This window comes from Schistosoma haematobium (assembly GCF_000699445.3).
Source record: "Schistosoma haematobium chromosome Unknown HiC_scaffold_67, whole genome shotgun sequence".
Taxonomy (NCBI): domain Eukaryota; kingdom Metazoa; phylum Platyhelminthes; class Trematoda; order Strigeidida; family Schistosomatidae; genus Schistosoma; species Schistosoma haematobium.
In genome coordinates this window covers 268,478-292,489 of record NW_026137012.1, presented here as the reverse complement: position 1 = coordinate 292,489, position 24,012 = coordinate 268,478, and the positions used below count along the sequence as shown (strand labels likewise).

The window sequence follows — 24,012 nt, the reverse complement described above, 5'->3', positions numbered from 1 at the left end:
AAATTAACGGCAAACTTGAGCAATTAGCACCCCTCACTCATATATGGGGCCTTGATACAGACAGAAATCTTGAGCAACTCACTAAAGCTGAGTGTATTTTGGAGTTTGTGGCTGAAGAAGTGACGAAGAGAGTAATGTCCTCCTTCAATGCAGTTGTGTATAACCTCCCCGACCGCACACACCCATCTAAGTTAAGAGATATTTGCCTAAGAGCATGCGGTATGCCGAACGTTAACTGCAAAGTCATCCGCCTTAGAAAAAAGTCAGACAGATCAACTTGCCCCCTCTTGTTTATGTTTGGCTGTTGTAACGATGCTAAGCAGTTTATTGATTTGAGCAAAAACATTAGCTCACTAATTCCATACAAAAATATAAAAGTCACTCCAGACCCTACGCCCTGTCAACGTCGTGTAAGAAGACGCGAAGCGATAAAATTGAATGGGAGTGTTACAGTTAATAATCAGCCAGAGACAGTTTGCAACACAGCAAATAGTTTAAAACACACGAACATTAAGCATGACACCACTCCACATACGGCTGATCACTCTGTTGATCTAGATGAGTCTACAGATCAGAAACCTTTGGATAAGATACGGACCCCAACTGACACCAAAAACCATAACGACATGACTAATCCCAGCTGTTCATTCAGTAATGTACTAAAATGTGAGTCGTGTAACAACACATGTGCTACTAAACCTATACACTTGAAAATTTGTCCTGCTAAAGACATTCCACAAGTAGACTTGAATGAACGTAAGTTCATCTCACAAAGACAACGAAAGAATCCTGCTCTGAAAATAAAGGGTGGGAAGACAAAACTCATGATACCGAATAGGGAAACACGTAAGATTGAACCCAACTGCTCTATAGGTATCCCAAGAACAGTGAGCAGGTTCTCCCCGCTGCTATCGTATAACTTGCCTTCAACACCTCCAAGTTGCAAAAGGGTGGTGGGCTTCAACGTAGCAAGCCTTCTTACACGCAGACTAACGAAAACTACCAGAGAACTGGCCACCCAAATCTCCCTCTGAAGCCTAAAACCATAAATAAGAATGGTAATAATAGGTTTCTCACTCCACACCCTACCTACATTCCCCAGGATCGCAACTGTAATTACTCTCAAAAAGAAAACTTCTCATACCCTTTAGTACCGACCCATCACATAACAACGGCTCCCATGTATAACAACAGTCGCAACTCCTCCCAGTTACGCGTAGCAGACCCCTCTCGCGCTAACGTAAAAAGCCATAACAGGGGCTACGAGTCTAACCATCAAGACTATTTTGTAAATAACCATACACTTCACAGTAGGCCTGTACAAGATTTTTTTGGAATAAGACCCCTAGTGACACCTCTGTTGAAGCATATAGCCCAGGTTATTTCAAACCACATGCAAACCATAAATTTGTTTCCTCCGTACAGTTTCCATCACAGAGTACTCCCACCCTTTCCTCCTGGGTAAACTCCCCAATCAACTTCACCAGCTCATTTGATACATCTCCCAATAAGTTTAGCTATCAAAATACCGAGCTAATGAAGAGCATCCAATCCCTCACATCAAACTCATCTTACACTCGCGAGGGTTACGACGACTTTATCCGAAATACCCTCACCCATTTTAACTTAGTAGGCCACTTGCTTAATATATGTCTTATCAACGCTCGATCGATCTGCAACAAAAAGACGGATTTAGCCCTGTTTGTATCCATATATCAACCATCAGTTATTATGATATCTGAAGCATGGACTAACAGTAATATTTCCGACCGAAGCATATCTCTAGATAACTATTCCCTATATAGAAGCGATAGATTGAATGGACGAGGCGGAGGATGCCTTATTTACGCTCACTCTAGCCTGAACTCACTGCTATGTGATATGCCTGAACTAAACAAACTGAAGGATTCGGTGTGGATTGTATTAAAGCCGTCGAATTCCGTTACCTTACTGCTCGGCTGTGTTTATCGTCAACCTAACGCATCAATAGATGAAATAGCAGTATTATCGGAGGTATTCACGCTAGCATCATCCCTCTCATTCACAGGCAAGCTCATTTGTGGTGACTTCAATATGCCCGAAATTTCTTGGCTGCCAGTCAAAGCGCCGAGACGTTATGAATCATTTATTGAATGTCTAGAGCTTGGACAATGGACTCAGTATGTCGATTGCCCTACCAGACATCAAAACATCTTAGACTTAGTCTTTACCAGTGGCCTCATCCCCAATACTTTGTATATTGGAAAAAAGTTCCCAGGTAGCGATCATAACATTGTCATATGCAGCCTTAATGTAAAAACCACAACCGATATAAGTAAAACCGTAACACTTCGTAGAAACTATCGCAAGGTTGATTGGAATAACTTCCACAATTACCTAAAAAGCACTGATTGGAGAACTTTCTTTACCTCAAACAATACCGACACATTAACCAATATATTTTATCACAACATCAAAAGTATCATCAACAACATCGCACCTTTAGAATACTGTAAACCTACGTTCTCCAAAGATCTCTATATACCGGTCAGTACAAGAAGACGTGTTCAAAGACATTGTACTCGATTCCACAACTTAAATGACTTTTCCTCTTTAGTAACGATGACAGAAATACTTGTCCGAACAAAGGCAATAAGTAAACAAAAAGCAGTAGCACAGAAAAAACGTGCAGTTGAACTTAATAATAACTCCTCTGCAATCACCATACTACTCCAAAATAAACTTAAACGCTCTAAATCGAGAGGGAGTATATTCATTAAAGGCAAACAAGTATACGAAGATCCCAAACTTATCACAGAATTATTCAGTGAACATTTTTGTTTCTCACTAACTAACAAAAAACCATTTAATGATTCAGAACCAATCCCAGTAACTCCCTGTGAAATTACTAATGTAGAATTCAGTGTACAAAATATCTCCAAAGCAATCAGTACATTGAAACACTCCTACACTGATGGACCAGATGGTATTCCATCTAGCATGCTAAAACGTGGAGGTGATGATATGTGTGTTTTGCTTCTCAAACTATTCGCGATATCACTCTCTTCAGCGTGTTACCCTACTGCCTGGAAAACTACACATATCATTCCCAAAATTAAAACAGGACCTGAAGCAAACGTTGAAAATTACCGGCCTATAAACATAACTTCAGTGGTATCCAGAGTGATGGAAAAAGTAGTTAAGGCGGCTGTAGTCCAACATCTATTAACTAACAATCTCTTGTCGACCTCCCAGCATGGATTTCTTAGGTCCAGATCATGCGATACATGCCTAGTCGACTACCTGAATGATATAACTCTGAAACGAGACAGCGGACTCCTTGTATCAGTCCTATTCCTAGACTTTAAGAAAGCCTTTGATAAGGTCCCACACAAAAGGCTACTCGTCAAACTAAAGTCCTTCGGAATACACAACCCACTGTACTCATGGTTTGCTTCGTTCTTAACAGAACGTAAACAGATGGTAAAGTACAATGACTGTCTCTCGTCCCCTAGACCAATCACCAGTGGAGTCATCCAGGGAAGCGTATTAGGGCCACTTTTGTTTCTTATGTATATAAACGATATATGTAACACCATAGAATTTGGGAAACCGTACTTATATGCTGATGATCTCAAAATAGTATACAGCTATAAGCCTGAGACACTAAGCGAAAGTGTATCCCAGATCCAAAAGGACCTCAATAACTTAACTATATGGAGTGAAAAATGGCAATTACCATTTAACCTCAACAAGTGCGGGATCATGCACTTTGGAAAGCATCCCTATAAACCGCGACTTCACTTAAATGAATGTATAGTCCAAACACTCGAATCAGTACACGATTTAGGAATTAATTACACAGGAAGCCTAAACTTTGAAGAACATGCCTCCTCTATTATTTCTAAATCTAGACGGCTAATTGGTTTTATAATGAAAAACTTTTTCACAACAGAGGGTAAACTTACTCTCTACAAAATATGTGTACGACCCACCCTTGAATACTGCTCTTTTGTCTTCTCTAATATGAATATCGCAGACAAGATAAGAGTAGAAGATGTTCAAAGACGTTTCACACGTCAACTACTAGGATGTAACTCGAATCTCGATTACACAGACAGATGTAAGCATCTATCTTTAGAACCTTTATGGCACCGTAGGCTAAAACACAATTTAATATTTCTCTACAAAGCGATATATGGGCTCTCCTTTCTAACCTCCTGCCCGACTATCACCCACGACCCAGCCTATAGACTTAGAAACAACGCATATACACTACTTACCGTAAAACACCAAAAACAAATGCGTTGTAAGTTCTTTACAGTACGGTACAGTTTATTGTGGAACAGGCTGCCAATGCCTATCCGTAACTGTGATACGTTTACCAGATTCAAAAAGCTAATAACCCTATTTCTAGACTCCAAAGAGCTTCAACATTACCTTGAACTCCCGCCCACCGATGAGGCACTTTATTATGGACCGCCTAGTATCTAGAAAGAACAAAATTCTAACAAGTTCGACTGTTACTAATATGAATATAACCAAATCACAGGATATATGGCTTATCCTTTCCTATTATTTCCTATTCATTATTCATGACTTCATGCTCCTAACCCTAGCTTTCAGTCCCCAAATCTCTACAGGTTAAATGTACATTATTCTTCCTAAAAGTCATGCTTTTTTTTTCTACTACAAGTAGACAGATAGCTCAATCTTATGGATGCTGATCTACTAAGGCCGATCATTCAAAGCTCAAAATTTGGCCACAAAGTCTTGTGAGTTTCTCAATGTCTTATTTTTTTTACCCTAAAGTCTTTTTCTTTTTTTTCTACAATTTTATACCCTCTCATATCTTTTGATTTACTATTAATCCTTACTTCTTTAAACCATTAGTTATTTTCATAGCAGTGTGATATACTATATGGACGTCTAACCCATAAAACAGAATTTTTAAATATCTGATTTGCTTGTAACATGGACCTAGTAGAGACAGTGTATTCCAACTATGTACTTTGATTAAAGCATTAATCATACTTACCACAAACGTAGGAGAGCCTAACATCACAAAAGGAGGGAGGGTGGCGTTACTGACCAGCAAACATGAAGGTGGGGAGATAACTTCAATCCACCCATGTCTGTAGGGCAGAACATTTTGTTTAATTACGGCTCCTTATGGTTTAGTGGGATGTCACGGACTTAAGGTATTGAAGCTGATTTATCACGCAAAATACCTCTTTAAATCGTGTTACGAACGTTAAATTGGTTTCACTTCCTACTCAGAAATCCTATTACAAGCAAACTAGACAATTCGCTAATATACGAAGCCTACTCAAGACCCTATAAAACCTTAAAAAAAACGAAAGGGGCTCTAATAGCTTCGATAATAAAAGGAAGATAGCCAGTTGTATATCACAATACTGTTTCTAGCACTATATTTTATTTTATAATCACACATAATCTTATACTCTCAGCTCTTTTCCGAATCGCCTCCATTTGTCAGTTGTATGTCCACTCACACCTTGCTAAAGCTTATTTTCTTTAACCTATTAAAATGCTCTTTCTTAACAAATACCTTAATAAAAGAAAATTAGACTGAGTAATCATACCTTAAACATTCCTACATGAATATTGGCTACTCTGCCTCTCGTGTTTTCTTTTACTTCCTCCCTCTTTCAGCTCCCTTGAGATATGGAACAGGTTACTTCATCCTGCACCATCCTTAAAGCCTTGGATATCCCAAAGGGACATAAGGTTGCGATTTCTAGAAGCTCATACCTTCAATGGACCTATTCTTGATCGTCAGTCGCACATTCGCAACGCAACTCTCGTGAAGCGCGCCAACTATAGTACTGATTAAAACAATCTACATTCATGTCTTATAAATTTTCAACCCAGCTATGTAATTTAATACAGTGTATATTGTATCATTTGTATCAATTTGATCTTGCCTGTAAACTGGCATGCCTCATGTAACAAACTGTTATTTGAGAATAAATTATTATTATTATTATAAGTAAAGGTCTCGAAGCCCGATTGTGGAGCGCTACGTTTCCTTTGGTGGCCGAAGGGTGATATCGAGAAGGAACCGGTGGAGTATCAGATGACATCACATCCCTTCGGGGCAATATCCTCACCCTTCTGTGCAAACTTTGCATTGATGAAGACGGCTCAAAGGTTCTCTAGTGACTATGATAACAGCGTAGGGGAATCGGTACTGAACAACTTTTATGTGGATGATTGCCTAGTATCCTTTCCCAATGATGAAGAGGCGAAAAGTTTTGTGGTACAACTAAATGAATTGATGGCTCGAGGAGGTTTCAAGTTGAAAAAATGGGTGACTAACTCGGAAATTGTAAGGAAAGTTTTTCCGCAATCTAATAGTATGGAAGCTATTGTTGATATGTCTCTGAATCAAGGGCGGACACATCGAGCCATTTCATCTCTTTTCGATCCACTGGGACTGATAGCTCCAATATACCTTCCTGCCAAACAACTCTTACAGAATCTTTGTAAAACGCGTATCGGTTGGGACCAGCCTCCGAGTGATAGTGTTATGTCCTCGTGGAACGAATGGGTCACGTTTGTGCGGAGGCACCATCTGTAAACTAATGATCGTAGAATGAATAAAATGGGAACATTTCCTTCAGTTAATTATAAAACTAAAGAAAATAGATTTTACAAAACTGTGTAACTCGAAAACCAACCAGAGAGTCGTACAATACACTAATTTAAATTTATTAGGTTACAGATACATGTATCATCTGTATAAAAAAACTTTGGTGTGAACCAATAACATCAGTCAATCAGTCAGTCAGTCGGCTACAACGTAGGACCAGGCACATATATGCATCAATCCAAGTTGCCATACCGCATTAGCACAGCAAGATGAACACCCGATTCATAGGAGTAGTTAAGTCAATAGTGGTAATATATGAAAGATTGTTAAAGTGTCATATAAGGATATAGTACAGGAAGAAAGATTTAGTACATAGAAAGGAAGATATGAAGCGATTTTAATCTCTTAGTTTAAGGGAAGACAGACAGTGTATACACCGACGCCACTGTGATCGATTCTGAGCCATCTCACCAAGAGTCTACAACCATTGGTTACGACAGTCACGTGGACCCTAACTGAGTAGTCTGCATCTACCAACATGGCTCAGACCAGATGTTAGTGTCTTCAAGCACTAATGCCACGTTTTGGTTTGGCCACCCTAACTTTCTTCCAACCATCCCCAACACCCGTTAGCATTGCACCATTTCATCTCTTTTCGATCCACTGGGACTGATAGCTCCAATATACCTTCCTGCCAAACAACTCTTACAGAATCTTTGTAAAACGCGTATCGGTTGGGACCAGCCTCCGAGTGATAGTGTTATGTCCTCGTGGAACGAATGGGTCACGTTTGTGCGGGGCTCGGAACGATCAGTGTTCCTCGAAGCATTATAAATGAAAACAGAAAGAACTTTAAGGCGATTGAGCTGCATTTATTTTGTGACGCCTCTGAACCTGGTTACGGTGCGGTAGCTTACTCGTGGAACACCATACAGCGTTCTACTCCATAGTAAGTCTAGAGTGGCACCTATAAAACAGGTGACTGTGCCTAGACTGGAACTAGCAGCGGCAGTATTGAGTGCTAGAATAGGGAAGTTTTAAATAGGAACCTTCCTCAGGTGTTTGACAAGACTCACTTCTGGACGGATTCTATGATAGTACTGTACTATATAAAAATACAGATAGTAGGTATTCCACCTTCGTGGCTAATCGCCTGGCCGCTATTCATCATTTAACATCTGTGGACCAGTGGGGGCACGTAGAGTCCAATGAAAATCCTGCTGACTGGACATCACGAGGCATACGGAAGGAGCTAGATTTAAAGAACCAGATTGAGGGTCCTTCCTTCTTAAGGAAGAGGAGTCTGTAGGAACACTAACGCTTATGTGCGAAAACCCCCAGAAAATGTTGAATTTAAAAGATGTCACACGACCAACGCAGTTGCGCTAAAACATAGCTTAAGTCCAATTCTGCTATATCACTCAAATTGGATAAAGCTGATTAAAGCGGTAGCATGGCTCAGAAGATACGTGACCTATATAACCATCATGTACTCCCATCACAAGGACAGGTCCCTAAGTGTGGGCTATCTGTCAGTTGATGAATTGGATGCAGCTAAACACAAGATATTAGCCTTAGTGCAGAAGGAAGTGTATGGGGAAGCAGTAAAAGTGTCTCGATGCAATGGCGTAAGCGCAACTGATATAAAAGAGCTAAAAAATCTTTCACCTACGCTAATCGATGGATTGCTTTGTGTCGGCGGACGATTAAATTGCTCGGATTATCCACTCTCAATCAGACATCCGGTAATTTTACCCAGTCATCACTCCGTAACAGAACTTATTATTAGACACCATCACCACCTAGAAGGTCACACCGGGACATCACAAGTGTTAGCTACCATACGAAGAAATTATTGGATTGTTAAAGGAACCAGTGCAGTTAAACGAGTGATAGGTAGATGTGTGAGGTGTATACGCGCGAAAGCCACATTAGGCCAACAGATGATGGCACCTCTCCCCAAGTGTCGAGTGCAGCAAGGCTGGTTTTGCTTCTCCTCCGTCGGGATAGACTATTTTGGGCCGTTGATAGTTCGTCGGGGAAGAAGTGAGGAAAAAGATATGGATGCCTATTTACGTGTCTCCAAACACGTGCCGTACATTTGGAAGTAGCTTTCAATTTGAGTACTGATGCTTTTATAATGGCCTTAATACGTTTCATAGGGAGGAGAGGAACTCCTAAGGAAATCTATAGCGACAATGGAACTAACTTTGTCGGGGCTACTTCCGAATTACGGGCTAATATGAGTGTGTGGGACAAGCATAAAATAAACGACTTAACAGTATCGAAGGGTATACACTGGCATTTCAACCCCCACTAGCTAGCCATCGAGGAGGAGTTTGGGAGAGATTAATACGGTCTGTTAGGAGGATCTTACTATCTATTTCCAACGGGCAAATATTACACGATGATAGTTTGGCAACTTATTTTGTGGAGGTAGAACGAATTTTAAACAACCGCCCAATCGTTCCTGTGACGTCAGATGAAAAGGATGATTTGGCGCTCACGCCAAACACTTTGTTATTACTAAGAGACTGTGATGGTTTAGGAGTGGAGTGTAGTGTTGCGGATAGGTATTCAAAGCGATGGAGACAGGTCAATTGTTTAGCCAATACCTTCTGGCGTCGATGGATAAAAGAGTACATTCCTTTACTGCAAGTGAGGCAGAAATGGTTTTGCAAACACAGAAACTTAAAAGAAGGCGATGTAGTTCCAGTGGCTAACGATGCAACTACTCGGGGTTCATGGCCAATGGGACGGGTTGATAAGTGCGAGACAGACAGAGATGGATTGGTAAGAACAGTGATGGTGCGAATGAGAGAAGGTGTAGTAAGAAGAGATGTGCGAAAGCTCTGCCTTCTAGAGGGAGCCGAGTAATTGTAGATTGTAGCTTAGGTTTATGGATGTACAGGCGTACTGTTGTAAGTCCTGTGCCTCCCATTGATATAGAGCAGTTAGTAAGGAGAGCCATGACAGAAATGTATTCTAAGGTGTCTTTGCGTAGCTGGAGGGATTTTGGGGGCCGGTGTAACAGAAAGAGAACAGTAAAAATCCCTCTGCAGCTTCTTTGTTGAACAGTATTTTCATTTATTTGTTCCTTCTCCCTTTTGTGTATTCCAACCTTTGTTTCGATCTCGTTTAACCATGTCTTTTGTTCTTCAGTCTCCCCCGTTTAAGCCTTTATTATGTGATTTTGATTAAAGACTTATTTTTTGTTACCTAATTTTCTATTGCATGTTGCCGGACCATTGACAGTAAGGTTGTGTTTGACTAAGCTCAAGGTCACGGCGTGGTTCATTTTGTGACTGTTAACCTTCTGACTGTCTGCTTGGGAGAATTGCTGCAATCCCTGCAGATAGATATTTGATCCCATCTTATTGGGAATATTTGTATTGATTCTCAGGTATCAAACCCTTTAGTATTAACTGTCTCTTTCATTGTTTAGCGCTACTTTGCGTTAGAGAAACTTCTGACTGTATAGCACAGGCTGTACCGTTTGAGGTATTTTGTATTTTTGATGTAATTTGTTCTGTTTTCTTAGTTAGAACCGTTTATATTGAGCACAGAGTTTGTGTTTTGATATAATATAATACGAGTATCTCAAAGACGCGTTGTGGGCTATACAGAGGAACTTGGTCTGGTCTAATCGAATAAATTTTGGGTTCGTCAGTCCGTTGTTCCAACCGGATATTGGCTGTTCGGTCGTTACAATCTACAACAGGTGGTTTGGGATGTTCACCCTCAACTCGATGTGGATGGTCATTGGGACTTCTTACTGCACACGCTCTTATGTGCTACAGACCATTCAGTTCCTCAAACGGTTCCCAAAAGCTGCAAGCCACCTACAGTAATCAAGAACCGTACCCTTCGCCTGCTAAGCCGCAAAAGGCACTGCTGGGCGGAATACAAACGAACTAATAACGATGGAGCGTATAGGCAATATAAACATATCAGGAACATATGCACGAAGGCTATAAGAGAAGACAGGCTTCTGTACCAAACAAAGCTTATGGACAAATTCGCCTCTAACCCTAGAAGCTTATTCCGTTATGCAGCCTCTCTTCGTCAAGCCAAAACAGGAGTTTCTCAACTGGTAGGTCTTAACGGCCCGACGAACAATGATGGCGACGCCGCTAACCTTCTGGCGGCACATTACTCTCAAACATTTCAACCGGCTGACATCAACTTTACTGACGACAGTTTCATCTGCAATTCCACAGGACTTTCTGAAGTAGACCTAAGCGCTGACTTGGTGTTCCGGAAATTGCAGCACATGAGACTAGACACTTCTCCTGGCCCGGATACGGATCATCCTGCCATACTGAGGGAGGCAGCCTCAATCCTGGCAACGCCGCTCAGCGTGATGTTTTCTCACTCGCTTAGCCGAGGCAAATTACCGGAAAATTGGAAGTTGGCTCACATCACACCAATTTTCAAAGGTGGTCGACGCAATGAACCTTCAAGTTATCGGCCGGTGGCTCTTCTGTCATTACCTTCAAAACTCATGGAGTCCCTGATATGCGACGGTTTAAATGACTATCTACTGTCCTTAAATTTCTTCTCACCCCAACAGCATGGTTTGAGGAAGGGTTACTCTTGTATAACCAACCTGCTGACTGCGGAAGAACTTTCCACACAATCTTCAATAGTTTCATCCGTCCCCATTTAGAGTACGGAAACATAGTACTCCCCCCCTCACTCCAAAAGGACAAGGTCACTTTGGAGCGTATCCAGCGGCGAGCCACGAAATCAGTTCGAGGACTCAAATCTAAGCCTTACGAAGAACGCCTCCGTTCACTAGACCTTTACCCACTAGAATATAGGCGTCTTAGAGGTGATTTATTAATGGCTTATGGTATACTTAACACTTCTGGACATCCTCTTGAACACCTACTTAGGCTTAGTTCGAATAACAACCTAAGGGGTAACACCCAGAAACTGGAAACACAACATAGCAAGACGGAATGTAGACACAATTTCTACTCCTTAAGAGTTGTCAAAAGCTGGAATTCGCTGCCAGCCGAGCTAGTCCAAGCGACTTCTCAGGAGTCCTTCAAGAGGCAACTTGACCTATTCTTAAGGACCAAGAACAGCATCACATTATGATTTACCAATCTCTTTTCCTCTTTTATTGTTAACATACCTAGGTTCCTGCCTGGAGGATTTGGTGATCCCCTGCTACTAGACACGGAAGCCTGTTAAGCGAGAGCTTCTTCTATTCCGTCCACAACCATTTGAACCATTTGAACATTTGATATCGTAGAGCGCTTGCTGTAAACTATGACCTTGAGAGGACGCGTACGTCAAGTTTGTTCCAAACGTCAGAAGTTTCATAGCTGTGCTCTCAGAGCAAGATTCTGAAGAAAAAAAAAGAGAAACAGAAGAGCAGCAAGGCACTTGGATATGAACGCCAAACGTTGCTTAACATTGTGTAGTAGAACGGGCAGAGGTATAATAAATTAGAATAAATTCATATTATGTCTTGTTAGAATGAAGTGAAGTCAGAGGCTCCATATTAGAGAATGTACTAATGAAGAACAATGAGTTGTGTCGTTTAACAAGTTGGAGTAAGCTCACATGAAGGAAGGGAAGTCAAGGTTGGTACAAGGGAAGCGGTTTATTAGGAGGGTGTGTATATAGAGGGTGAAGTGTTAAGAATACTAATGACTATATATTTTGTTGTCTAATTTTTTTTATTTTTTCGTCTGTCCGATGCCAGCTACACAATCCTTGTGTGAAAGTTCGAGTTAGCATGTTATAGGTTGTCTTAGTAGAATAGCTAATCCAGCATAATATTGGAAACATGAGTCTGAGTGGTGAGCGTAGGAAGACAATTTATATCACAGATTGACTGACTTATTCTCAATCATGAGGAGCCTGATACATACAAAATGTTCTGTCCCCGCAAACACGGGTGGATTAAAGTTATCGCCCTCACCATCAATGCTTGCTGGTCAGTAACTCCACCCTCCCTCCTTTTGTAATGTTAGGCTCATTTAGGCTTATTTTTGTATATACGTCATACCTCACACAATCCTCTGTTTCACAACCTGTTGGAAAGCACTATTTCTATTAGTACCATTTTACAAGCTTATCAGGCAGTTACAAGCTATGGACTGTGGGTAAAGCATCGATGCAGTGCCTCTGTTGACTATAGTATAAAGTATAGTTTGCCAATCGGAGTATAAGCGTTAAGAAGGGTATATTGTAGGATAGTTGTTGTAAAGAAGGATTTTAGATTCATTTTGATAGAAATTACGGAGAATAAAGCCAAGGGATTTCCGCATTTTGGATGCTTTGGCTGAGATGTGTTCAGAGATATTAAGACTGTGTGAGTAATGTACCCCTAGGTCAGTTACTGATGCCAGTCTGGGCAGTGTGTGATTGCTAAGTGTTTCATTTTAAGAGATGTGTCTCCTATACATAACCAGCCTCATTTCTCTGTGTTGAGCTCTAACCTCCAGCGTTTGCACCAGTTGTCTACCATGTTGAGTTCATGTTGGATTGTTTGCATAGTACCGCGTAAATCGCAAATGTCAGTTTTATAGATGACTTTTAAGTCATCGGCATAGAGGTAGGTCTTACCTGTGCTAAAACACTTGCATATATTGTTGATGTAGATTATAAAGAGCAATGGACCCAAGACACTACCCTGCACAACACCACTGGTTATTGGTCGAGGTGTAGATGTTTTAGAGTTAATGTTATTTATTTGATATCTGTTCGTAAGGAAAGACTTGATCCATTGCAAAAGGGGATTTATAATTGCAACTGACTTAAGTCTGTTGATTAGAAGATTATGAAGTACTTTATCAAAGGGTTTCTTAATATCGAGGTATAGTATGATAACTAGTTTCTTCTGGTCACGTATACGAGTAACCTCGTTAAAGAAGTCTATCAGGCATGTACTGCACGACCTTGTTCTAATGAAGCCGTGTTGTGACGGGTCTATTAGATGTTCCTTGAGTAGGTGATCAGATAGTTGATTTTGTATCACTTTTTCCATTATGCGTGATATGACTGGAGTGATATTTATAGGTCTGTAGTTTTCAACCAGGTTTCTCGGTCCGGATTTGTGTTTGGGAAGAACATACGTTACCTTCCAGGTTTCCGGATATGTACCTGTCTCTAAAGATAATGTGTATATTTTGAGTAGTAGCGTCTGTATGTCCGGTCCTGACATTTTATAAACGATTGAAGGGATATCATCGGCACCAGAACTCGCATTTGGCTTAAGGGTTTTAATGGCGGTATGTATACTCCTAATGTCGAAGTTTATGGTACTAAGATAGTTTTTGCCGGTGCACTTTATGTCGATATCTGGAGCATCAGATGTATTCCGATTGTGAGGAAACCATTCACTTAATAGTTCACATATGACGGTTTGGTCATTATACGTTACTCCATCGTGCAGTAAGGAGTGAATGTTGTGGTCTGTGTTCTTTCTTATGCGTTTCGTGAGGAGACGACATAGGGCTTGGGCTTTAGATGCAGCAGCGAGCGCAGTACGTTCCTCTACCTGTTTATGCTTGTTGTGTTGACTTTGTACTCCGTCAAGTACAGAGTATATCTGGTGCAGGGCACTGAAGTCTTTTTATATTTAGTACATCCTTTTCGGTTTTCGTAGTTTAGACCTAGTCTTTTAGTTTACATAGGGAGTAATTGTTTTAAAACCAATTTTAGAGGGTATAGTAGTGTCTAGTGCAGATTTGGTGGTGATATTGAATATTTCTAATGTTTCTAAGAGGTTATTACTGGTAAAGAAACTGCCCCAGTCAGAGTGCTTTATTAGAAATCGAAAGTTTTCCCAGTCAGCGTTTGCATAGTCTCTATATTGGAATCGCGTGTTTAATGTCTTTAATTTGTTGCATATGGCAAGAATCGGAATGGTGCAGAGGACTATTTTATGATCGCTGTTGTGAAACTTTTCGCCGACCACCATTGATGTTGGTGTGACATTATGACGCATATCTACTTGGTGCCTCCTTGTACTAATGTTTATATGTTTAAATAAATAAATAAGTAAACAGATGTCTTAGAAATATTGCTTGCATCTGCTGGTATCACCGGGTAAGTAACAGTGAGGTTAGATAGGGTATGGTAAATCAGTTGATGAGGTTGTGAGTCTTCATCGACTGAGATGGTTGGGCTACGTGTTGAGTGTGCCTGAACACCGATTACCACGACGTGCAATGCTAACGGGTGTTGGGGATGGTTGGAAGAAAGTTAGGGGTGGCCAAACCAAAACGTGGCATTAGTGCTTGAAGACACTAACATCTGGTCTGAGCCATGTTGGTAGATGCAGACTACTCAGTTAGGGTCCACGTGACTATCGTAACCAATGGTTGTAGACTCTTGGTGAGATGGCTCAGAATCGATCACAGTGGCGTCGGTGTATACACTGTCTGTCTTCCCTTAAACTAAGAGATTAAAATCGCTTCATATCTTCCTTTCTGTGTACTAAATCTTTCTTCCTGTACTATATCCTTATATGCAATCTTTCATATATTGCCACTATTGACTTAACTACTCCTATGAATCCGGTGTTCATCTTGCTGTGCTAATGCGGTATGGCAACTTGGATGATGCATATATGTGCCTGGTCCTACGTTGTAGCCGACTGACTGACTGATTGACTGATGTTATTGGTTCACACCAAAGTTTTTATACAGATGATACATGTATCTGTAACCTAATAAATTTAACTTAGTGTATTGTACGACTCTCTGGTTGGTTTTCGAGTTACACAGTTTTGTAAAATCTATTTTCTTTAGTTTTATAATTAACTGAAGGAAATGTTCCCATTTTATTCATTCTACGATCATTAGTTTACAGATGGTGTCTTACTTATTCTATTTAATGGGTCTTATTGATGGCTATTTTGTAGCATTTCATGCATATTATCCAACACCAACAACAGAAGAATTGTGTACATCAAATGTTAAACTAGCCTTTGAACTTATTCAAGCAGCTGGTATGGTTGAACCTCCAGCAAAACTTGAAGAAATTGTTGCAGGCGATAGCAGTGCTGTATTACGCGTGTTGTATGGCATCTATTCATATTGTGCACATATGGAGGATGAACAACGTCGGTATGAAATAAATAATATTCGGGAACAAGGTGAGATGGATGAATATTACGGTAATAACCAGAAACCTTCTGTACAACATGGTCTAATTAATTTATCGTGAAGTATATGTAACTGTGATAATATGTCTCTGCTGTTTTCTGTGATGTTAACATTTTAAAAATTACCGTGGAATAAAATGCGTTACCACTGGAGTGATTTACTTTTAATAAATAACAGATTATCGTTTGATGTTCTTTAGTTACTTTCTTTTTAGAAACAATAAACAATAAAACGAATTTGTATGTAAGTACTCCATTATATTATTTCTCTCTCTGTCTCTCTCTCTCACACACACACACTCCTTTGCGAATCTACGCTCTGCAGTCTGACATTTTTACACTAATAAACGTTCTGATGTCAGTTTTGTAGTTATCTACATTATTTTTTTGCGGTTAATTGTTTTACTTTCCTAACAATTGATGTCAGTTTCAATTTCTAGATACGATAATAAAAGCAATAACTTTGAAAAGATTCATTTATGATTATGTTCCTTTTGGTTAACTGATAGTGTAGTTTATTATTTTTCTCCGCGCTATGTAGTTTTATTGTATATTGTATAAGTTTTCTGCGCCCGTGAGTTTTATCTCACTGAATGTATTCATTACTACCAAATAGAATGGGGTTTTGTTTTTCTAGACGTTTATTTCTTGCTCTTATTACAACGTTTATGTTATATACCATTTCATTGGACAAATATATGAAATAATCATGCCTACATGTATACAAACGGAATATCTTAAAGAGATCAACTTTAGACAACAGTCATCTGTTAACATCGAAAAAGATTTGTCTTATAAAGAAAAAAATTGAAAGTTCAACATCAGAGAGTGATTTGAATTTCACAATAAGCATTCGTAAAAATAGTTTGTTCATTTACAAGTTCTATTCCCAATCCAGTTCATGATTCAAGTTACACTAAATATTTTATTCGCACAACAAATGTTTACATGGGCTTCTGATTATTATTTCATACTAACTTAAGCCCCATAACATTGTGCACTACATTCGCTTTTCGTGAAAGCAATTAGGCAGCCATGTAAGTGATGCTCACTTCGAGGCAGCGTGGAATGATATAAGAAAAGCTGTGGAAACAGCAGTGGCATCTGCTTAACTTTGGAACTACTTCAGTGGTTCCAACATGCGCGGGTAGTGATTTCATGATAATTTTGACCAGATTATTGTAATGCAAACATAGTTTATATTCCAAGAAAACACCCTACACTAGTAATGCAGTACAGATCGAAACACTGAACAGCACACCTGTTTTTTGTTTTTAACAAGCACTTGTGGGGAAGATGAATCAACTTGATGAAAATGAAATCGATAACAACAAGATTTCACCAACTATGAAATAACCAAGGTTGCACAGACTTCTAACACAAGTGACGACAACTACACACACACACACTCAACTTTACTGGCAACTGTCGACCTAACCATTGAGATAAACAAGTTGCAAGGCAGTAGTATTCTGAGTTTAGATGTATAAGATATCGCCCAGATATTTTCGGATTACCATGTAGACCGTACGGAAGAATTAAGTTTCTGTTCAACATGACTATATTATATTATCTGCATGGTATCGGTTTTCGAGTAGTGTACCCAGAACAAACGTCAATGAAGTTGGCAACGCTACAGAATTTCTAAAACATTGTGAAACAGTTGTCAAAATAATAATATGGACTATACTATTGTGTCATTAAAAAGACTATGAATGTGGTAAATAAACATTTCCGTTGAATCTGAATACAGTACATTTTTAATATAAAATGAATATTTAATTATTAATGAAAAAGTATTACGATAGTTGTGGTTATAGTTTTGATGAATCATTCTGTTTAAAAATTAGGGGAAATACTGAAAGAATTTATGTTGTTTAATAGAAGAAGATTGGTGAAGATTACAGATTGTTTCTAATCATAATATAATATTTAGTAAACCAGATAACACTACATCAATCATGATGAAAACTTGATTTGCAGAGAAGTTGAAAAGATGTAAGAGTAAGGTGTATTTCTGAAGAGTATTGATATGATAGGGAAGGTCTTATATACGTTGTAGAGTTAAACACCTTCAAAATGGATTTACTCTACTCGCCTATAGTATTGAATTATACTTATTTTTCTGGCAATACTTTGTACATCAACGTGTTATTTTATTTTTTAAAAATATCTCTTCTAGTGGGCAGTTGTCTTGGTTTTTGATATCAGCTTATTGAAGAGCTACATCAATATTTCGGTCACAGGAGTATCTATCACCTGGGTACATTTCATTTACATAACAAGTGAAAGTCACCGTATTATTCTCGTGAACATAATCACCACATATGTTTATGAATAATAGTTTTAATAGAGATCTGAAAATGAAAATGTTGTTGCTTAATATAATAGGGAACTTTCGAAACAACAAAATGACTGAACTGATGCATAACCTAGGACAGCAAGGCAACACTTTATATCAACGAAATTCGAAAGTGTGAAGTAAGTGTAAAAGTAATTATAAGGGCAGAACATTGCGGTGCAAGAAAGCGTTATCAATGAGAAATTATGAATGTGGAGTAAAAATAAAATACTTGCATTTGCAATGGGACCATCGGACATAAGCTTCTCAGTGCGGGCTTCAACAAGTTCATTGAATTCCTGGCGTTTGCGATTTGCCACCTCACCAGACGAAATCGATTTCCTGCCACGAACGCCTGACGATTTTGCATGTGTTTTTATACTTCTAGTGGAAGTTTTGGAATTTTTAGTTGAGGCAGCAACTCGTTGTAACTTTGGACCGCTTTCCGACTCCGCTGTACTAGTTGATAGACATGAAGGGATTAGAGGTAAAAATTAAATGTGATTTGAATTTAAAGCTCTTTAAATCTAGTAAATGAGAGTACAACCGAAAGCATAACTTGATTACTTGATTATTTAAACCACACAAATTCAAAACCAAACCGATGGCACTAGAAATATGTATGATAATGTTGATTGTCTCAGAATCCCCTCTTAGGTCTATAAGAGAATATGGCTAAGAGACATCATCCTTAAACCGAGACAGTATGACATTAGCTTGAACATGAAAATTGCTGTAGCTAGCTTTAAATCACTTAAATATACCATTCCGATAAAGTCAACTGACAAACTTACGCCTGTTGCTGTTCGTAAAATAGCAAAGACCTAGAGGAAGAAAGTTGAGATTAAAGAAAAGAAAACGAGAACAAACAATGATTGGTATGGAAACGAAAGAACATTCAGTCACCTCGAATGCTTTAACTAGAGAAAACGGGTGATAAATGAGTGTGAGCAGGGTCAGTGGAAAAAAGAACAGTGTAAATAGATGTAGGATGAAGATGGATATGAGTGGGATAAATGGAGGTTAAAGTAAAGAAATGTTGACACTGATGAATAAGTTTTGTGCATTCCCTGCCATTTTTCTTGTGGTCGAGTGGTCTAAGGCGTTGGATCTGTCCTGCAGTGTTAATGGGCGTCGGATCGAGTCCCAACCACATCAGAGTTGTTCACAATCACTCGACTCACAACATAACCAACAGGTGACACTCTGCACATTCTCACAGCGTTCCGTGTCACTTGAACACTTGGTGCAATGCACAACACCGACCAGTGGCACTGCCTTACCTAGTCCCACCCACATCATAGCTCCTCACAATCACTCGACTCACACCATAACCAACAGGTGACACTCTGCACATTCTCACAGCGTTCCGTGTCACTTGAACACTTGGTGCAATGCACAACACCGACCAGTGGCACTGCCTTACCTAGTCACATTCACAGACAACATGGTCTCACAGTATGCTACTCCTCTGATGCATGCTGATCAGTGTATTCCTATCAGCCATCGGTGGAGAGGCTGAATAGAAGACTGACGCTTGTTGTGGAGCACATGCTTGGATTCACTTGATGCTCTAGTACGAGCACGTATTTGTATGCGTCTTACTGGACGTAGGAAAGATGCTGCAAGAAAGCCTGTTACGGTTGCACTTAGTGATGATAGTCAAGCTGAGTATATATTTGAGGAACAACTAGGAATACACCTATCTGCCCAACACGTTAGGACATAAAGTGACGAGTATTCCAGCCATTATAGCTTGATTGTGTCATTACGACATACAATCAGCTATAGTCTGAGTCATGTTGACAAATATACAATACCTAGTTAGGATTCTCATGATAACCTCTACCAGTGGTTGAAGACGGTAAGTAACACCTAGAATTGATCATAATGGCGCAAATTCTTTATCTTATCATATATCTTAAGTTATTGTTCCATTTAAGAAAAGGTGAGATTTATTACTATTAAGTCTACTATTAACATCAATATCAGTATTATCATCATACAGTATTGTTTATTAAACATCTGAGTTACAAGACTTTTACTAGTTAATCAAATGATACTACTTTTAATTGTGTAATTTGTCAGATCAACCATTTAAAGAATTAAAGTGAATAAACTCTCTCTGTTAGTAGATAAACTTCTTGTCAAGAATAATACATAAATGTACCAAGGCTTAAAATTTGTAACCTGAGCAGTAAAGCTCAATGCCGTTTCACAGGAAAACCAGACACCATATAGACTTCATGTTATATCCCGATCAGAATAACGAATGATAACTTTGGGGATCCATTTATGGACCAATAGTATACGTATACTTTTATCTTATATCATTGCTAAATAACTACACTATTCATATTCGTGTCCCTCTTATTATGAGCTTTATTTTAACCTGTGAACTATTATTATGCGACTTACCATTCTTGAGTAAGGCCCAGTTTATCAATTACTACCTCCCACATTCACAGGCTTTTTTGTCTAGATCTTGTACAAATGTTGTTTCCTATTTTATTGGTAGGTTGTGGTCTGTTTGATTGGTATATAAACTTAGTATATTTGAAATACATGATTCATATCTCGGAGGCCGAGATTGGTGATCTGGAATCAATGGGCAGGACTAGGCGGAAAGCAGGACCAATAAGCACTCTAGACTGCTCTCATAGATTTTATGCGTCATTGGTCCGGTTGATAATTCATTGTTCTCTAATTCACGGTATCATTACATCATAGATTAACAGAGCATACAGGCTACAAGTTATAACACTTCAATGCTACAATCTGAATCGTACAATTAAATCCTGGTACGACTGACTAAATATTCCTTTGAAAATTTTTTACTGATACATTTCTATATCATAAAATTACATTTACAATCGGTATAATTTTCTTGTTTAAGATCAGTACAAAGTTAAATTTTGTAAATTATACACTTATGAAATCGATTAGAATAGAAACGACTATAACCTGAAGTATATAAAAAGAGAAAAAGAAGAGAAGAGAAGAGAAGAAAGAAAGAAAGAACCAAGCAAGGAAGGAAGGAAGGTAACCAAATTGAGTCAATCAATCAATCAATCAATCAATATGATCTCGTCTGGTAATCATGTCCTATTTATATTTAATTAATAATCCCATTTGTTTTGTAATAAGAAAATCTCTTTTTTTCTCTTTTCAATTTGTTCTTATGTTATGAAAAACAAAAATGATCGATTTGATTCAATTAAGGTTTTATATTTATTTATTTATTTATTTATTCAATTAATATGAAAAAACAAAAAACAAACAAACTATTTCATGAATAAAAGTTGAAATCAAATTTAAGTAAATAAGTAAAAGATCAATAAAAAGAAAGAAAAATGAAAGAAAAAGAGAAAAAGAGAATAGATATGGATAAAAAAGTTTTTTCATTCATTTAATCAAAACATAAAACACATAAAAGATGAATATTTTCAAAGAGAAAGAACGAGAGAGACAGCGAGAGAAAGAGAGAAAATCTTCTTCATCTAATAGAACGATGTTTTTTTTTCATTTCATCTTTATCTCTTTATTGTTTACTATTATTTGCATTATTGTTAAGTTTACATAATGAACTAAAATACAAACTATTGTAGTGGTAGTCCTAGTTGCTGTCGTAGTACTAGTAGTAGTAGTCGTAGCCGTAATCGTCGTCGTTGTCGTATTCGTAGTAGTAATGGACATTGTATTTTTTTGTTACGATCTATCATGTTTAATTTTGATGTTCCAATATTCAGTAAGTTAATTTAAAGAGTAATCTAAAAGTGAAAAAGATTAAGAAATGACTAGATATAAAGCTAGAAAGCAGTTGATAGCGTAGACAGGACAACACAATAGAAGGTTCTTCGACACTATGGTGTGTCTGAGAAAATAGTCAATGTCATACGGAATTCCTATGATGGATTAGGCTGTAAAATCGTGCATCGAAAACAATTGACAAACTCGTTCGAAGTAAAGACCGGTGTCAGGCAAGGATGCTTACTTTCATCCTCTCGCTTTCTCCTGGTGATCGACTGCATTATGATGACGTCAACATCTAGAGAGGAAAAATGTGATACAGTGGACACATATGACACAACTGGAAGATCTAGACTTCGCAGATGATCTGGCTCTTTTGTCTCACACACAACTACATATGCAAGGGTAGACAACCAGTGTAGCAACAATAGGCCTCAACATACACAAACGGAAAACAAGATTATCCGATACAACACAACATGCATCAATTCAATGTTAAAAACACGAAGTTCACCAAAGGGATCTATTTTCAACGAATTTATTATCAAGCTGTACAATCATATATAAATGAAAGTAATAGTTCCATGAGGAAATATGGATAAGGAATAACCAAGATGATGTAATAGAAGGATTACAATGCTAGATTACGTAATACGAATAGTAACAATAGACTTAATAAGTTAGTAACCAATTATCATCAAATGAATGTAGTAAGATGATTAAAATGTTTATGTTACAATAACTGGTGGGAATTAAACGTAATAGAAGTACAAAATTAAGTGAAGTGATATCATGAACAATTATGAATAAAATAACGAGTGTATGAGACATAAGTAAAGTGGAAAATGCAACGGTAATAATAATAATGATTAAGGCCAAGGTAACGATAACGATAGGACGTAATTCTTTTGTACGCATAGTTGTAGCTTGGGCTCATCGATGGTAAGAGCTTCGGTTATTGTGATGGGGTTTTGTTCCTTGAGCTGGATGGTTTGGTCGTGAAACTTTCATCGTTCTTCTGAACGACATCATCATCAGAAACCTCTGAGCTACAAATCTTCTTCATCAGCTTCGGTTATTATTAGGAGTTGAATACGAAGAAATCAAGGGTAGACTTGGACGAATCGTATATACAACCTTAAAATCAAACTGTGGATCGATAGAATGATTACAGTCGATTAGATGTTCGATTATGGAACTTCTAACTGCTTTCCTCTCACCCTTGTAGAACCACACTTTTCAATTACCTATCAGTTTCCTTATGCTCTATATAGATAAACTATACTGTAATCATTTACTTTATGTATTATTCTTGACAAGAAGTTTATCTACTAACAGAGAGAGTTTATTCACTTTAATTCTTTAAATGGTTGATCTGACAAATTACACAATTAAAAGTAGTATCATTTGATTAACTAGTAAAAGTCTTGTAACTCAGATGTTTAATAAACAATACTGTATGATGATAATACTGATATTGATGTTAATAGTAGACTTAATAGTAATAAATCTCACCTTTTCTTAAATGGAACAATAACTTAAGATATATGATAAGATAAAGAATTTGCGCCATTATGATCAATTCTAGGTGTTACTTACCGTCTTCAACCACTGGTAGAGGTTATCATGAGAATCCTAACTAGGTATTGTATATTTGTCAACATGACTCAGACTATAGCTGATTGTATGTCGTAATGACACAATCAAGCTATAATGGCTGGAATACTCGTCACTTTATGTCCTAACGTGTTGGGCAGATAGGTTGAAGAACAGTATGATTGAAAGCAGTAAACTCGTGGCCTGAGGGATAGGTTTTACTCCCAAATATACCGAAGTATAGCTCCAGAATGGTGTTGTCCTGAAACAACCACCATCTGTATTGATCCAACTTTCTTATAACAAGTGGACGAGGTTGGAAAATATATGTCTCAAATAGTTTAATCATAATGGTCTCATATTGTGAAACTGCATTAACCCGTTGGAATCCCATAGTCATGATGAATCCCTAAGCATTCCATGGACATATTGCTGATGAGATTCCAATTAATCGAGGATAATATCACGCCACGGAATGATCATTATATTTACTAGAGGATAATGTAGAAATTTGTCTTTCATTCTTTCATATATAAATAATATCTACCGTATACTTACATGCGTTTGGAATGAATTCACCTGTCTTTCTATCCTGATAAG

At 38.3% G+C, this 24,012-nt stretch overlaps 2 protein-coding genes across 2 annotated transcripts; both read left to right on the top strand.

The window, feature by feature from the left end:
* The first annotated feature begins 327 nt into the window (after positions 1 to 327).
* On the top strand, positions 328 to 5,989 carry MS3_00008895 (uncharacterized protein). Its single transcript, XM_051217243.1, has one exon. The coding sequence runs from the start codon at positions 1,537 to 1,539 to the stop codon at positions 4,471 to 4,473; it is 2,937 nt and encodes a 978-aa protein (XP_051064143.1). The 5' UTR covers positions 328 to 1,536; the 3' UTR covers positions 4,474 to 5,989.
* A 5,876-nt stretch (positions 5,990 to 11,865) lies between these two features.
* On the top strand, positions 11,866 to 16,353 carry MS3_00011089 (uncharacterized protein). The gene has a single exon (XM_051219495.1). It carries the CDS (start codon positions 15,431 to 15,433, stop codon positions 15,785 to 15,787), a length of 357 nt encoding a protein of 118 aa, XP_051064142.1. The 5' UTR covers positions 11,866 to 15,430; the 3' UTR covers positions 15,788 to 16,353.
* The last annotated feature ends 7,659 nt before the right edge of the window (positions 16,354 to 24,012 follow it).